Consider the following 16839-nt stretch of genomic DNA (forward strand, 5'->3'; position numbering starts at 1 on the left):
TGTCTTGCTTTGGAAAAGCTGTGGTCAGTCACAGAAGTGCAAGTTGCAAATCAGGGTCCGGTTGTCCATGTAACTTAGACATGCCGCCTATAAAGGATCCGTCTTTGGAGAGCAAAAGTCCAACTGCTGAGCTGCTAGGGTTTCTACTCTAGTTCAGTCAGCCCTGGATTGTCTAAGTAACTTACTTTTCCTTTGGCAAGGGAAAAAACCTAGGCAGTTTTTCATCATATAAAATTATGTGTGGCAAGGAACCTGCCAAGAGCAGCCACTTAAGCAGCATTTCTATCATATGTAGATATAGGCAGCTGAAATATGAAAGTCATGTGATGAATGTGTGATACTCTGCCTTGAGAAGGGCTGTTCACTGAAAAAACCACTACCTGTGTTTTCATTTACAGAAGTGTTGCTTGGTCAAGTATCCATTTAGGATCCTTTATGTGGGGGGAGTTTGGCTAAACTGGTTTTTTCATTGCATGAGTCTTGCATGAGTAATGTTGCTTTGAACTACTCATTCCTTAAATCTATTTGTTGCTCAGGGTACCTTACTTGGAGAATTTAGTGTCCTGACAAGGAATGTTTCCCTAGAAATTCTAGAGGAGTGTCTGCTTGCATTGCCTTGATAGCTGGGAAAGAATAGCTTGAGCACTGCCTCAAAACCTGACTTAACACTGCATGGATTTTAGCATGGAGAATGCTGTCTGTGATTCCTCAGTTAAAACCTGCTAGTTTAAAGTCAGGGTCTGATAACTGCAGAGTATTTGTAGGATTTGAGGTACTGGAGGCCAAGAGTGCAAATATTTCTGGGGTGTTTCTGTATATTTATTCCAGAGAGAGAAGGAGATTTCCAGGTGGGTAATTTGATCTGTATCTTCATCATGCCTGATCTACTATGTCATCCATCAAGAAGTCAGGAAGCAATGATAAAGCCTGCATGTCACCTCTCTATTGTTTTTAACTGTGACATTCTAATTAATGCTCACATCTGACCTATTTTTTCCTGTGCTGTCTGTTTCAGTGCTTGATGGCCACAACAGGGCACTAAACAATATTAGAAAAAAAACCCAGCATTAAGACCTATAATTCTCACACAACTGGCTGGAAAAGTGGTTGTCACTGCCTTCCTGGTGCAGCATGGCATTTGGACCTGGTGTACTCTGCCTGTTCCTATGGACAATAACAGGTAGGAATACTTCTGTGTTTGAATCATCCAGACAGAAAAGTGAATTGAATGTGTATACAGTTGTGAAATAAATATGAATAAGGCAAAAGCTGGGAAATCTTGTGACTCCTCAGTGGAAACAGCTTTGGTAAGTTACAGCTTCATAAGTTGCAATGGAGGAAGGCAGTGGTGAGTAGATGTTTGAAGCCAGTTTCAGCAGGCTGTTTTCGGGGAGATGAATGGGGCAAGAGTGGGTGGTGGGAGAGTTCAAAGAGTTTTCCCTCTTTTTTACTTGCAGGAGAGCAATTGAAGAATAATGTATTACTTGCATTGTGAGCTACATTTTTGTTGTGAATTATCATAAGGCAATTTATATATGAGTAGTGTGAGAGCACTGGTTCACATCTCTCACCTCATCATACTCTCTACAAACATATCTATCCTTTCAAAAAACACAGGAAAGTACTGTATGTTTCTGCTTCGGCATTAGGAATAGGTAATTTATTTCCATAAGCAGACAGATGAATAATGATATTTAATACTGCCTCTGTCAGAGAGAGAGTTAATCTGGTGCAGGTAGTTTTGATATGGTAACTGAAGAAAAATATATTAAGAAGTGGGGTTTATTTCCTTTAAAAATATTGTTTGAATTGTATCTGTGGTGGTACTGGTAGTATCCATATTAGCAGAAATTGAGGAAATAGCACACCACTGTCTGACTCTCACTCTTGTAGTGTAAACAGAATGGGCTGTTTCATGAGGGAGAGACTTGTTTAATGTGCTAAAGCTTAAATTGACTGCTGAATTTGTAAAAGTTGGATGAAAGGGGATGGATATTAGCCTGCAGCTGAGGGGGATAGTCATTGACTGTCTGAGCTTGTAGGTGATGTTCGAGGTAGTCATCAAGATCACCGTGAGGATCTCATAGTGCCCAGCTTTTTGAAGGGAACATGGAGCTGAGTTTTTTTTTGCTGTAGTGAAGAAGTGTGTCTTTTGTAAATAAAAATCCTCTCCTGTGAGATACTGAGTACCTGCTGTAGGGTCTGTGCTAGCATCTTTAGAAAAAAAAACCCAAACCTCATAGCAGCTTCAGTAAAGACAGTAACGTGCAGTAAATACTGAAATTTGCCTGTAGAGAATGTCCGTTTCATGCTTTTGATAATACTGTTAACTGTTAGCAGATTAGCACATCTTCCACATGCATATAGGAAGTTATCTGTTTTTAGTTGCAATTTTGCTATGCTGTCTTGAATTGTCTGAGAACAAGCCCATTGCTCTCAAAATGCCGGCTGTATTTCAAACCTCTACCTGTATCTCAACTACCACTTCACAGTGTTTAGAAGATAATATAATCTAATAGCTCATATTATTTTAGTAAAAATGTTAGTATTTATTTCCATCTCAGTAATTTGCAGTATTTTTAATACAATTAATATTAAATTGAACTGGGAGGTTCCTGCTAATTTCCAGGATGTGTTTGCTACAATGTATCAGTCAATGCTTACCTCTTCTAAGTCAAAAGGACTTCTTTTCAGTGCAGGCTTTAAGGTGAATTGTCTGAGACTCAGGAGTTTGTTAGATGTTCATTCTGCAGGTTTTTTCTGCACATGAGCTTGTGCTACCTTTTCTTAAAAAAAAAAAAAACAAACCCAAGTTATCTTAACACTTGTTTTATTTTAAGATAATGAGAAGACTGACTTAATATAGGAAAGAAAGGCTTGATACTCCATCATTGAGAGAAGAGAGAAACAGCCTCACTGATGAATAATGTTGGAAGGATATTGAAAAATATGCTCTGGATCATTAAAAGAAATTGAGGTGGGCTACACTGTCCTGTTTAGGTGATGTTTATTTAGTTTTATTTTGTGCATGATAGTTTTTGACTAGTAGTGTTTTACTGCTTTTAATGAATGTGTGGGCTGACCTTTGCTGGCTGCCAGGCACACAGCAAGGCACTCTTATCAATTCCCTTTCTCAGCAAGATACGAGAGAAAAATAAGATTAAAAACTCCATGGACAGAGATTGAGACAGGTCATGTCTCGTTCAGGTACCAGTTACAGTCAAGAGCTGACAAAACTTGACTTTGTGAAGTTTATTTAATTTATTGTTGATTAAGCAGAGCAGGATAATAAGAAGTAAGAACTACTATAAAAACACCTTGCCCTCACTTCTCCCATCTTTCTATTTTCAACTTTACTCCCAATTATTCTTTCTTCTTTCCATGAGCAGCTCAGAGAGTCAGGGAATGAAGGTTGCAATTAGTTCATAATGGTTCCTCTCTGTTGTTCCTTTTTCCTCACATCCTTTTCCTACTCCAGTATGGGGTTCTTCCCATAGGCTCAAATTCTTCAAGCGTACACAGGATGACTTCTCTCACATTTTCTTACTCCTCTCTCCTGCCTGCTGCACTTGTGCCAGACTTTTTGCCTCTTTCTAAAACCTTATCACAAAGGAGCTGCCACCATCCCTGTTTGACTCAAACTTGGCCAGTTTTGAGTCAGTCTTGTAACAGGTTCTGTCCTGACATGAAGCATTTTCTGGTGTCCTCTCAAAAAGACATCTGGGCAGTCCATTTCCCCCCACCCCCAACTACCAAGATGTGCCACATAAACCTAACTGATACGGATATACATCACTGACTAATGTTCATGCCTCTCAGGAGGCTTGAGCTGAGTGTAGCAATAGGTATGAGTGGGTACCATGTGTCTGTCACTCAACATCTTATGCATTTTGGGTGATTGATTTCCAAAATCTCTGGATGCAGCTCCTAATTTATCCATATACATATTCTTTAGTGTGCTTGTAATCTTCATCCGTTCATTGATGAAAGCAGCATATATTGAAACACATTTCAGTTATTCTGGCCATTAATTAATGTTTTTTTGCTAATGTATCAATTTCTTTTTTCTCTAAGAGAGAGAAGAGACATTGTTTTCCAGCACAGAAAAGTGAGTTTGCTTTGCAACTGGGAGTCCAGTATCTTGGAAGCAATAAAGTCTAGCTCTCATCTTGAGCAGGCATATTCTAATTTGGCATTTGAAGCAGAGCTTGCAAATACTGCTGTTAAAATGCATTTCTGCAAATATTATGAATAGCATTCTCGTGACTGACTCTTGGTTTTGTCATACTTTATGTGTGTGTGCGGTGAGTGCTTTGTTTTGAGATTAGCCACTCCAGCAAAAGTATAAACAGCGATCACCAGGTAATTGCAGTTGTGTCATCTAGTCTCCTGTTTTCAAGTCCATGTAGCCCAGATGTGACCTCCCAGATTCCTTGATAGCCTTCACCAATGTCCTTTTCTTTACTCTAGCAGAAGGTGTTTCTAAATATATTACAAGCCCTTAATTTTCAATTTCACTACTACTGGTCTTGGACTTTGAAAAAGGTTAATACCCTTTCTTCCTACGTGTCTAACATGTAAAGCCCAGGCCAGGAGTGTCAAGGAACACTTTAAGAGGTGGGTGTGCCTTTGAAATGACAGTGGAACCTCTTCCCTGGGGTCATGGTGCATTCTTTGTTACTTATACTACCATGCCTAGATGTTCTAGTGTCCCGGTTCACTCAGATCTTTCCAGAGATAAGAGATGGTGTAGTTTGTGATTACAATCTCTGAGATCAGAGTGAGTTACGCCATATGCCACATTAGTTTGCATTGTCCATACCTCCATTGGAAGTGGTCTGGTATGTCCTTGTGGAGGGATGCAATAGCTGCACCCATTCATCAACCCTTCTTTTTTCTTAGTCTTTTTTTTCCCCCTTCTATTGAAATAGCACTTAGTTGGTTTATCATGGACAAACAGGGATGATGACAATTCATGGACTGAAAACAATACTTGGAAAGGATCATCAGACCCACTGAAGTAATGATGATGCCTTGACAGATTCTGGACACAAGAAGTGTGAAGACCATGTAGTGACCATAAAAGCTTTGCAGATCATTATTTGCAGATGTTTACTAGATGTTTACTGTTGATAGCCTTTGTTATCGCATATGTATCTGTGTTTAAACACCTGAGAGACAACCCCAGGGCAGCCTGAAGTAAAAGAATGAAAATGCTTTCATGGTGTGCAGAGATGTTAGCTGCTGCTAGAAGAACCAATGCAGTGACATTTCAGATGTTGAAATGTTCAGATGTCAGTGATACTGCTTTTTGGTTTCAAGGACAGTACCCTCAGTAGGGCATTACCAAAGCTGATGGAGTATAAGCCTTTTTCATCATTTATGATATGAAGTGTGCTTTGCAGGGGTTTATAGCTCTGCTGTGGAAATTATCTCTAGCTTGAAAATTGGAATTTTAATTTCTTCTCTTAGATGACTGTAACTAAAATTAAAATTAAAAATTTACTTTAATTTTGCTTCCAGAAACTTATCAAAATTGTTTCAGTGTTATAATGGTAGTAGGAACAAACAAAACTTATTTTTTACTCATGCGATGTCTTTCATCTCAAAATTCACCAAATGAGGTAAAAGTTACTTGAATAGATTTGAAAAAAGATAACTAAGCCTAAAACCAGAATAAAACTAATTTGCTGCTAAAAGAGATTAGATGGAGCATATGGCAAGAAAACGGACAATCCTACTCTTCCTGTAGCAAACTGCTACAGGATCCTCCATGCTCAGGTAGTTCAGAGGCTTTCAGGCTGTGAAAATAATGTGCTATGTGGGCTCTCAATACTGTGCTGCCAGCAAAAAAGGTAATGGGATTCTGGTCAAATGTGACGTTTCTTGGTGCAAGGTCTGAATCTGAGCTTTTCTCTATTAGTGTACATTTCCTCTTGCCACTTCTTTCTGCTTCTTCTTACAGAGCTTGCTGCTAGGGAAAGCAAACAGAGTGGATAGTTCTGCCCTTGCAGGGCTTCCTGCTGGGATGATGAGCTGTGATGACCTCAGTGTTAGTACACAGTCACAATTTTCTACTGACTGACTAAAGAATACTTGCCACCAGATCTTTCAAGTGCTCATGGCTTTCTGAGCACACAGGAGAGAAACTCTTATGTTTCCATGTCCACTTGAGGAAAGGTCTCCAGCCAAATGCAACAGGGGGACAGCTGTGTTCCCCATGGGCTCTTGACATCAATGGACTCATGCTCCAAGATGTGAAGGAGCAGAAGTGTGAAGCTCAAAGAAAGGTGTGGATGGATGTTCCCTCATTAAAGGAGGAAATCTCTTTTAAATGAAACTGTATTCCACACTGTGACTCTGTTAGGATTTTAGTAGGGAATATAGGTTGGGGCTTTTTTTTATGGTAACCGTCTTGCCTGACTAGGTCTCTGGATATGTCAGTGTTGTCCTACTGTAAATGTAACAGGGCGCAGCTAAGAGGAAGGGAAACACTTTGCTTGCAGAAATTTTAGGCTATTGACTCATGTTCCAGAGATTTTTTTTGGGGCTTTTAATGAAGGGAATCAGTCTTGATAACTTGAATGAGTTCTTCTGAAACAGAGAATTGCATGATGTTAGTTTTTGCCATTACTGGTCAGAGTAGAACAGATCCTGAGATCAGTTAACTAAAATAAAATAGCTGTGCTATGACCTCAGACAGTGGGTAGTACTGTAGCAGATACAAATGTTACTAAGTGACCTTTCATATTGCACACCTTCAGTAAATTTTCGGTAAATAAGAGACCTTCCTATCTCTGTTTGAGCACACTGCAGACTGGAGATGAGATGTAAGACAATATGAAATTAGAGATCAGATCAAGTTCACTCTAAGTAGATTTTATATATTTTTCATGTGAAGTAGACACACCTAGTATGAGGCCAAAATAGCTTGATAAATTCATCCTTTCTTGCACACCTACTGCTGCAATTCAACTCAGGCTAGATAAAGCAAGAGATGAAACTTTCATTACTTTGAGATTTTTTCTGTTCCTTGCTGGGATGAAACCATGGGCTTCTGACATTTGCAAAACCAGGTAGCCAAGATTTGTGGCTGGGATGTGGCAAGGTTGTATACTTGGGAGATCTAAGTTCAAAGTAATGTATCATTTTAGGAATGTGCTGGACTTGTTTCTCTCTATGGCTGAGGAAGCACCATGAATTTTGAGGGATGTTGACTCTGCAGTGTGATAACTTGTGTGCCAAACTGAAAGTGGTGGAGTGAGATTTGAAGCTGATTGAGGACTTGAAGTCTGGCCTCAGGTTAGAGCTGTGGAGTGTCCCAGTTGTGTAGGCCTGTCTCTAAAGTAAGAACTGCTGGTCATTCTTTTCTGAACAAATAAATAGTGAAATCTTCAGTTTTATTTTTTTTAACACACTCTTCACTTTCTGTTTCAGGAATAAGTTAAAGAAGGGGGATGATGAAAACAGCCATTAAAGGAGCTTTTTGGCCCACATTAATAGTGCTGTTCCTAAAGTATTCATTGTAATGATTTGTTACTGACCTGATCTTACACATTTGCACAGGTCATGTTTATGTTTTCCCTTTTTAAAGGTCTGTTACTCATCTTTCTACTGGTTTATGGAATTAACTAAATGCATTTGAGTTGTAAAAAGACAGAATGATTGAATGGGATGTCTGACTCTTATACTTCATTTTAACCCAGAGTTTTTCAGGCTCCCCTGTTCTAAGTTGTGCAGACAACTTAAAGAAAAGACGACAATTGACAATTCTGAGTCTCTGCCATGGTCTTATGCTCTTGGAGGTAAAAGGGAATGTAGAGGAAATGTTTATATGCAGCGTAACAGAAAAAAAAAATATGCAGAAATCTTGAGCATCTTCTGGGTACAGATAAGGATACTTCGTGATTGGGCTGTATAAGAACAGGATAGGTTGCTTTAAGTGCATGTTTCCCTGGATAGATTTTTTCACTGAAAGTGTAAAGTGGAACAGTTGACAGCATCCTAGCTCTGTGTGAAGGAGCAGCTGCAGTCAGAGAAATGGTACTTGAAGCTCTTTATCCTTTTTGTCAGCTTCCTATTCAGCTATACTTATTTGTGTAACATCAATCTTCTTTTGAATTGTTTTGTTTCATGTTTTTCCTTCCCCCATGCAGCCAGCTCTGCAAAACCAGAGTATATGGTGCAATTTTTTTTTGTTTGCTTGATTTGTGGGTTTGGTTTTTTTTGTTGTTTTTTTTTTGTTTTTGTTTTGGGCTTGGTTTTTTTTCATTGAACTAACCTACTTTGCAAGCTTTACATTCTTCCCAGGCAGCTTGATTCTGCACATATATTTTGATAGCTATATTCAGACCATGTATTGTGAAGGAGTGTGCTGCAGTTCAGCCCAGATGAGGTGGTGGGAGCTGTAATGTGGTGCTGGAGAATCTCTGCATCTTCTATTCGGACCTAACCCCTATTGCCAGCCTATTCCTACTCCCTGATTTCATTTTTCCTATTGTGAATAATGAGGTACAAAGCAAGCAAAGTCAGCTTTGTCTTCCATTCCTGTGTTAGCTCAACAGTAAGGGCATGTTGGTTTTCATTCATTGAGATTGCAAGTCCAGTTGAAAACCAAAGAGAATAATTTTCTGGTTTTACTCAACTTTCTTGAAACATAATCAAATTTTAGAGGGAAGAATTATGAAGAGCAGTTGTAAGCAGGGAAAAAACACCTAGAAAAGATGTTAAAAACTGGCTGGAATATATATGTTGATTCATGCTTTTTTTTTGACCATTTCACACTGTCTGTAATGTGCTATGAAAATAATTCTGATGTCATGTTTAAAAATTTCAGCTTTACTGGAAATGAAGGAAGGAGCTCCATACTGGAGCAAGCTCTTGGGTTTTCAGATGAACTTGTGGGTAAAGCAGCAGAAGTTTGAGAAATTGATCCAGGTTTTATATTAAGACCAGTAAGTATGTTGGAGTGAGGAACTCTTCATGACATTCAGATGAGATGGCAAATCTTTCTGCTATTTAGAGTTTTGCTTCCTTCTCCCTCAAGTGGAACATGCTACAGCATCTTATTTGAGTTTTCTAAAGATCCCAGTAGGAACATGCTGTGGAAGTAGTGGAGATAGTACCACATGGTTTTGGATTTCTTTTTGGTTTGTTTGGGTGGTTTTGTGTTGTTGTTTTGGGTTTTTTTTTTTATTCTCCACTCTTTTCTTGTTTTTAAGTGTTGACAACTTGCTTTCATCTCTATGTATTTGAATTTGTAGCACAGGAGTAAAAGGTACTTCTGCAAAATGTGTCAAGGTCCTACACTGAAAAATCCTACAAAGTACAAATATTCCTGCAAAGGGACATGCTTAAAAAAGGTAGTAGTGATGTTAGTGAAAGGAAATGAGCTTTATTAAACAGGATACCACATATCTCTATCTTGAAAACTATTTATGGTCACAGTAAACTATATTATGAGTTGGATGTAGTGCTGTGCCTTATGTTGGTGGTGTTGTTGCAGGTTCCAGTTGTGAGCAGTGCAGAGAAGGAGCCACATATTCAGGTGCAGTAATATCTCCCAACTTAGAAACCACTAAAATCATGCGAGTTCCTCACGCTTTGTCAGTGTCCGACTGCATCGCAGCGTGTTGTGACCTCTCTGGTTGTGACTTGTCCTGGATGTTTGAACGGCGCTGTTACATCGTGAACTGCCAACACAAGGACAATTGTGAACCTAAAAAAATTGAAACTGTCAAGTCCTACCTTACCTTTGTGCTGAGGTCTTCTCAGAGGCCAGCTTCACTGCTAGGGTTTGGGCAAGTGATCCCAAGCATGGTCCATTCTGTAGGACTCCAAAATGAACCATCAGAGGAAGTAAGTAGCCTGAAGAAGCTGTCTCTGCTTGGCAAAGATCCCAGCCTTGAGGAGATACCTGAATACATTGATGACTATAAAGAGTTGGAGCAGGACCCCTTTCAGGTGGGCATCAAACACGAGCAGAAGGACAGTATGGATTATGCTGACTGGGGCCTGATAGTGGCAGGTGAAAATGGCTTCAACGCTTCCACGGGTGATGATGGAGATAACCAGGAAGATTTTGCTGAAAAGAAAGGAGAGGCTGGGAAGGTGGAAAGCCTTCTGAATAAAAACAGCTCTGAACTAACTTCTGTCAATGAACACTCCACAGAGAGGTCGTCCCTTCCAGAGATTACACCGCTCCCTGGGAAGACATTCGAAAGGGAAGCAGCTGTTCCACTCCTTGCACAACCTGAGGATGCTTTGCAAAAAGAGGTATGTTTCCACCTAAGGAAGCAGGCAGAGTATGGTAAGGCTACTTGGCAATTATTTTAGTTTTCAAATCTTTGAAAATTTTAGGTTATTGCTTTATGATATTACAACTCTGAAATTACTTACAGTTGTGTTACTGTCTAGAAGAGTAGAAGAGGCTGAAGAGGATAGGATTGTCTTAAGAGGCCGGTGAATCACTAAAGGACTTTTTTTTTTTCATCAGATGATAAGGAGTTCCTTAATTTCCTTTTAGGGCACTGGGAGGTTTCCTTGAAAGTGTACAAATGAGTGAACCTGGACCTGGTGTTATAGTGTTACAGTGGTCTTCACGTCTGACCCCTGGTGACTCACTGGAAGAAGTTAGCAGAGCAGTACTAGTAGACCCTCTGGTATCCAAAGGCCAGGATCAGGGAACATAAGCTCCTCCATCAATTAAATTAGGCCTGCTTCATGGATTTCATGCTACCAATGCACAGTGGTGTTACAGGTGTAAGTGCTGAGTTAATTTTTATAATGCTTTTAAAACATGAGAGGGGCATGGAACTTAAGGAGGGATTATAGCAGTTTTGGACCATCATGTGCAGCAGGATAAAGTGGATACAGTGTTTCTGTTCTCAGAATCCTTAAGTCTGATAATTAGAAAAATAAGTTAATTGCCTAAAATCCAATATGTAAGTCAGTATAAGTAAAGTGCACCTGTTCTCTATTTATGTAAGGTGCACCTGTTCTCTATTTATGCCAACTAGTTTAATCAGTTGAGACTAAAGGGGCCTTGATTTCTTAAGAACAGGGTGGGTTCAGTTGGAAATTTTAAACAGGCTGTAAATTCAGTATTCCCTGGATTTGATTCCCCTTGCCAGAGGAAAGAGGAAATTGATCAGCTTTAGCTGACTTGCTCTAAATACCACAAGATTTTGTAACTAGCAAGTATCTCTTGCTGTAAAAATGCTAATTTGTTGTTGTTACTGTAGGGAAGTTAAATGCAAGCAAATAAGAAAGTTGTGTGAAGTCTGTGACAACTGCAGTTCTGGGAGGGGATGACTGATTTGTGGAGAGCAGCAAGTCATAAGAAACAGATAAAGACTTCAGGTAACTGGAAGGTGCCTCTGGTCTTCATGGTGGATTTAAGACCCCCCAATACCTACTGGGAGGGCAAGAGAGCAGGGCAAAAGCTGTGCAGAAAGTTTCTGAAGGTTGTTGATAACTTCAAGATGGTTATTGCTTTGAGTTGCTTCCAGGAGTTGAGACGGAGAGACTCTGCTGGACCTCACCCTTGCAGGAAACAAAGGATTGGTTAGGGATGCAGGCATGAGGCAGAAGATCCTAAGACGGGCAGGAATAAGTGAGGAAGCAGGGTCACAGCTGTGGGCTGCAGTAGAGCAGTCTTTGGCCTGTTGTGGGATCTGTTTGGAAGAATTGCAAGGGAGATTGCCCTGGAGTTAAGTGGGGGCCATGACAGCAGGCTGCTTTTTGAGGACCACCTCCTGTAGAGTCAAAGTAGCCTGTGACTTTTGTGACTGACTAGGTTGGACTAGAGTGTATTTGCACAAATGAGAAGAGATTAGAACTTGTCTTCATGTGTATGGAAGAACACTTGACAGCAGAATAAGTGCTGTGGCAAGCTGAAAATTGGGTACTTCTGCAAGCAGAGTTGATGATGGGAGACTTGTTTTTAAAAGTTCCTACCATGCACACTTTGAAATGAGCATAAGTAACATGGGGGTTTAGGTGAGAAGAGTAGATATTGTTGGTTTTTTCTTAGTATACAAAAAGTATGTATATATGTACATATGAAGATTATGATACCAAAATAGACTGTCACTGCTAATAAAGTTTAGAGTGACATTCTGTCAAGCACTAATGATACAGTTAGTTCTAACACAGGGCAATAGCTGAGCTAAAATATAAAGGACATCCAACCACTGCTATACTAAACTCATCTCCTATATTTCCTTCCATCTACAAGGGGAAACTTGCAAGCATCTTTTAGTTGCTGCCTGTGTAGTGTGATGGAAATCAATCCACACCAAGAATTTGCAGTAGCTCTGTGCTTCACCATATTTGTGCACTGTAGATGTGCAGTAAGACTTGAAACTTGTTTCTATTGCATTTTGCTGTCTCATGGAAGACCCATTTGCATGGTGCTAATCTTTAGCCAATTGTCAGGGTCCCTGCTGAATGAACTGCCTTAGAACTGACTTGTCCCTTAGAGTCATAAAACTTAGAGTTCATCTAAACTATGTGCAAGAGTTGAGCAAGTTTGTTCCCTGTCTCAAAGGGATCATTTGAATACTATTTTATGAAGTTGAGATTTCACATCCTGCAGCAGTGATAAATATATATGGCCAAGCCTACTTCGTAGAGCTCTACTTTGATTTTCCCACTCTGCCAGAATAGAAAGATTTAGCTTTGTCTTTTTACACTGACTGTAGATGGGAGTTTATTGTAAAGTGAAATGGAGAGAAACCTACTTCTTGCTGAGACACAGAGTAATTTTTGTGTGATCTTTATATTATGCTAACATTATGCTAGCACAGCCACTGAAATGCCAATAAAAAGGCTGAGGAATGAGATTTCTGCTTTCTGTGCAGAAGGGATGAAATGCCAAACCTGGGTCAGTCTTTAGCCACAGCTGATAATGATGCTGAAGAACTGGTAAGACAAGTGTAGTGGTTGGGATGTGCTCTGTGAGCAGAGCTGGAGAAAGTATGTTAATGGGATAATATCAAAAGCTGTTCATGACATGTATTGAGAAATGGCTCTAAAGGCTCTCTATTAATGTAAAGAAAAAGTCTGGGGAAGCAGAAGGCTTTCAGAAACTGCCGAAGTGACCTTTGTTTCCTAGGTGGGAATTCCTTTGAATTTAGATTTGTATAGAGAAATGGAGCGGTTTTAGCAGTTTTCCCCGACCTCCCGGAGAATCAGCTTCAGTCCAGATACATCTCTTTCCCCTTCCTAGTCTGCACTCCCCTTCCTTTCACTGCAGATTATGCTGGGTCTCTTTGGTAAGGAAACAGGTTGCACAGGAGGTTGGGGTCAGTGCATGGCAGTCTCCTTTCTGCCACTTGTAATTTCTTTCTCTTTCCTGCCACTGTTCCTTCCTTTTTGTTTCATCTGCACTGCTGTGGGCTTCACTATGGGCTCATTTCCTTGGGAGGTGGCATGAAGTGCATGTTTCCACGAGGGTGTCTCCAGCCCCGTACACAATAATGTTTGCTTCCAGATATTTCCTCTCATGCCTCCTGTTGTGCATCCCCCTGCATCCTCCTGTATCCCCTGGCTATTGCACTTTTTTGACGGGGTTTGAGAGGTTACAATGTTGATGCATGGTGGCTTGATTCCATCCACTGCCAGACTGACTGGGACCACCAGGGTGGCCCCTGCAGCCAGTCCTCAGCTACCTAAGCCCTGCCAGGTATGCCCAACACAAATTTTCAGCTTGGCTTCAAGTTTTTCTGGTTTGGGAACTTGACTTGTGACCCTAGTGAAAAAGAAGCTGCCTGTGGCGTATTGTGGTGATAGGATTTCCTTCTTATATGTCTTTTTCTCCAGCAAGCAGACATTTTCATCAAAACTTATATGGATTGTTTAGCACATATTTGTGTTTCCTTCTGAAAAAAAGTTGGTTTTTGAAAACCAAATTTTGTTATGAAGGAAATCTTAAATTTTTACCCTGGATTAAAAATGCTGAGAGGTCTCCAGATAGTTTTTTCATTGGTATATAATCCAAACAACCTTTCAAACTGTGGTGGTTTTGTATTGGTTATGAAAATGTGAAGTTCTTAAAATCATGCTTGCTACTAAGTTTAATGAATTGCCCTGGTTATTGCACATTATACAATGTTTTCCTATCATCCTCTCAATTCTGCCACAGCAATTCTATATCTCTGTTCCTGGATCTGTGCTGATGCACTCCCTTCTGCAGCTTCCAGACAAAGCTGTTTTGACAAGCCAGACAGAGCAAGGTGGTAAAAATGTGATTCCCTGATTCCCTCCCTTCACAGTCGTCAGCAGGATGTGGTGTCAGGTGCTGTGTTCTTTGAGCAAGGACCTGCACAGAGATTTTAAACTGAGAAACCAGACAAACACAGAGCTCTGGAGTCTGTGCCCTTGGAGCATCCTTGTCATAAATGCAGTCAAATGCAGGGAGTTTCTGTATGTGATTTGGGAGAGAGAATATGGGGTTTGTCACTTAAATGAGTCACCTGATTTTTGGTTTTACATCAGAGTTCAGAGGGATCTTATAGACTCTCAGTCTCTGGCAGCTCAATAACATGAGTACATTCAGATATCTGTACAGAGTATGTGCTGTGCAGCTTCCCAGATCAGAAACCTGTAGTGCTGCCCATCCTTGAAGTGAGATATTTGCAAAGAATTAATTTTCTTTTCAAAATTTCTACTTCAGATTTATTTTTAAAATTTCCAGTTAATTTCCAGCTGATCTGCTAAGCCAAGTGAGGTTTTTAAGGTCTTAGCCAGAGTCTAGCTGCTGCTGTGTTGATGCTGCAATGTTCCAAACATTTACTCAATAGATAAGGCCTGACTTAATTCTTGTGCTTATTGTATTTGCAGGGATAATGGTTCAATCAAAATGCATAAATCTCTACCTAAGAAGCCTTAAAATGGCTGACAGACTCTGTGTGATGGTGAGCCTTTTAGTGTCTGATTGGCTTGCCTTCAGAATTCATATTTAAGACTTAGAATGCATTTGAATAACATAGATGTTCATCTCTTGTTTTGGCTTTGTTTCAGTTTTGATGCCTGCAGAAGCTGAACAGTTCTGTCTGTTTAAAAATACATTGACTTGATCCACAGAGGATGTATAAAACTCCTGAAAGATATTTTGATATTTAGATTTACCTTTATTTTGAAGTCTGTACTTCATGTTATATGGCTGTTCTTATTTTCTGTTGGAATTCTCAAGAGATTTGCACTCAAGTCAAACCCAGGGAAATGGACGATGTGGGCCCTCACCATTGGTGTGTTTGTATCAAGCAATAGTGGCTGTAAAAAAGGGTAAAAGTAAACAATCCACAAGTCCCTACCAGCAGAACTGCCTATTGGACTCACTCTCAGAATGAATTATTTTCTTTCATTTAACTTTCACTTTCCAAGCTGGAATTTAGGTTAATCTTGCCCTTCACATCTATTCCAGCAAATCTCTCAGTAACAGTTTCTGTCTGAGAGCTTAATTTCTGGTGCTGTCCCTGCCCCAGTTGTCTGCTGTCTGCTAACATTTTTAGTTTGTCTTTTTGGCTGTGACACCACTTCAGATGTGACAGTGCCACAGGGCACCTTTTTGGACTGCAGTGTCTTGTCTAGGCTTGCTGACTGAAGTGATGTTTGCTGCCACTGCAGAAGAGGCACCCTGGAAAGGTATGTTTGAGGTGACTTTGTCTCCGTCTGTCCAAAGCCATGATGGCTTCTTTTCAGCTACTGGATTGGCAAAGGATGAGGAGATGAGAGGAGAGAAGCCAGAGGAAGCTCAGGAAAGTAGGCTTCCCTCAAGTTTAGGAGGCAAAAGAACACTGTGCTTTGCCCAAGTATGGGAAAAAAATCTTTTATAAAGATGAGGGGTGGAGTGAGTATGTAACTGAGGCCTATCTGGGGGAAAGACCTTTTGTCAAGATACAAAGCAAGATGGGCTTGAGGTTCTTCCTGTGCATGATGCTGTCAAGGAGGAGATTCCTGAAGGCACTACTTTAGGAGAGCTGCAGTCCCTGATCCTGCTATAAGTATCCAGCTGCTCAGAGAGTGCTGTCTGCGTATAGAGCAGAGCTGGAGGTGTGACCACAAAGGTGCTTGCCTTGTCTGTGTTATGGACTGACCCAAAAGTTCAGCTCTTGGTGTTGTCTTCAGAATCCTCAGTGGTGGGCAGCCACAATCCCTGACACTGCACAGGGATTTGTTCTCTGTGTCCATTGTTGAAGGTTGAGATGGAGTTGCAGATGACTTCCGTGCTCTGTTTTCTTGTAGGCTGGGAAGGAACTGTTCCTGGCATTGCTTTCACATTCCCAGCTGCACAAGGAGCTTTTTCTCCTGTCCAGAAGGCAGGGCTGCTCTTATTTCCTAGGGAGGCAAACTGCAAAGGGAAAGTAGAGCACCTGAAATACAAGAATAGAGAGTTGGGACTGTTCAGCCTTGAGCAGAAAGGGTTCAGGGGATTTTACAGATGTATATAAATAACTCTTATGGGTGTGAAGATGGAGCCAGGCTCTTCCCAGTGCTGTTCTGTGGCAGGACAAGATACAATGGACACAAAATGAAATACAGGGAATTTTATTTAAACACTAAACCCCATATTTTTGCTGTGAGGATGTCCAAACATTGGAGGTTTTCCAGAGAGGTGGATTCTCTGTCCTTGGAGATACTCATAACCTGTCTGAATTTGGTCCTGAGCAGTCTGCTGTAGCTGACCCAGCTTTGGGGGCGGGGGCTGAACTGGGCTATCTCCTTTCCACCTCAGCTGTTTGTGATGTTAGTTATACACTTTGCCAACTTTCATAATCCTATTCTTCAGTTAATAGACGATGTACAAATAATAGTATTTTGCTGTATTGTATCCCA

General features: G+C 40.5%; 1 protein-coding gene across 6 annotated transcripts in view; it reads left to right on the top strand.

Annotated features, from left to right (window-relative positions):
• KIAA0319 (KIAA0319 ortholog) overlaps positions 1-16839 on the top strand; it is a 52991-nt gene that overhangs the window by 11095 nt on the left and 25057 nt on the right. For 4 of the 6 annotated variants that reach the window (XM_064422566.1, XM_064422552.1, XM_064422558.1 and 1 more), the window contains 2 exons: positions 1016-1180; positions 9506-10275. In XM_064422566.1, coding sequence (XP_064278636.1) covers positions 1132-1180; positions 9506-10275 — 819 coding nt within the window. In that variant the 5' untranslated portion in view covers positions 1016-1131. Of the gene's footprint in view, positions 1-1015; positions 1181-2840; positions 2978-8830; positions 8955-9505; positions 10276-16839 lie in introns of those variants that run through there. The other 2 variants (XM_064422574.1, XM_064422581.1) reach the window with 2 other exon arrangements.

The sequence above is a fragment of the Passer domesticus genome, chromosome 1 (assembly GCF_036417665.1).
Source record: "Passer domesticus isolate bPasDom1 chromosome 1, bPasDom1.hap1, whole genome shotgun sequence".
Taxonomy (NCBI): Eukaryota; Metazoa; Chordata; class Aves; order Passeriformes; family Passeridae; genus Passer; species Passer domesticus.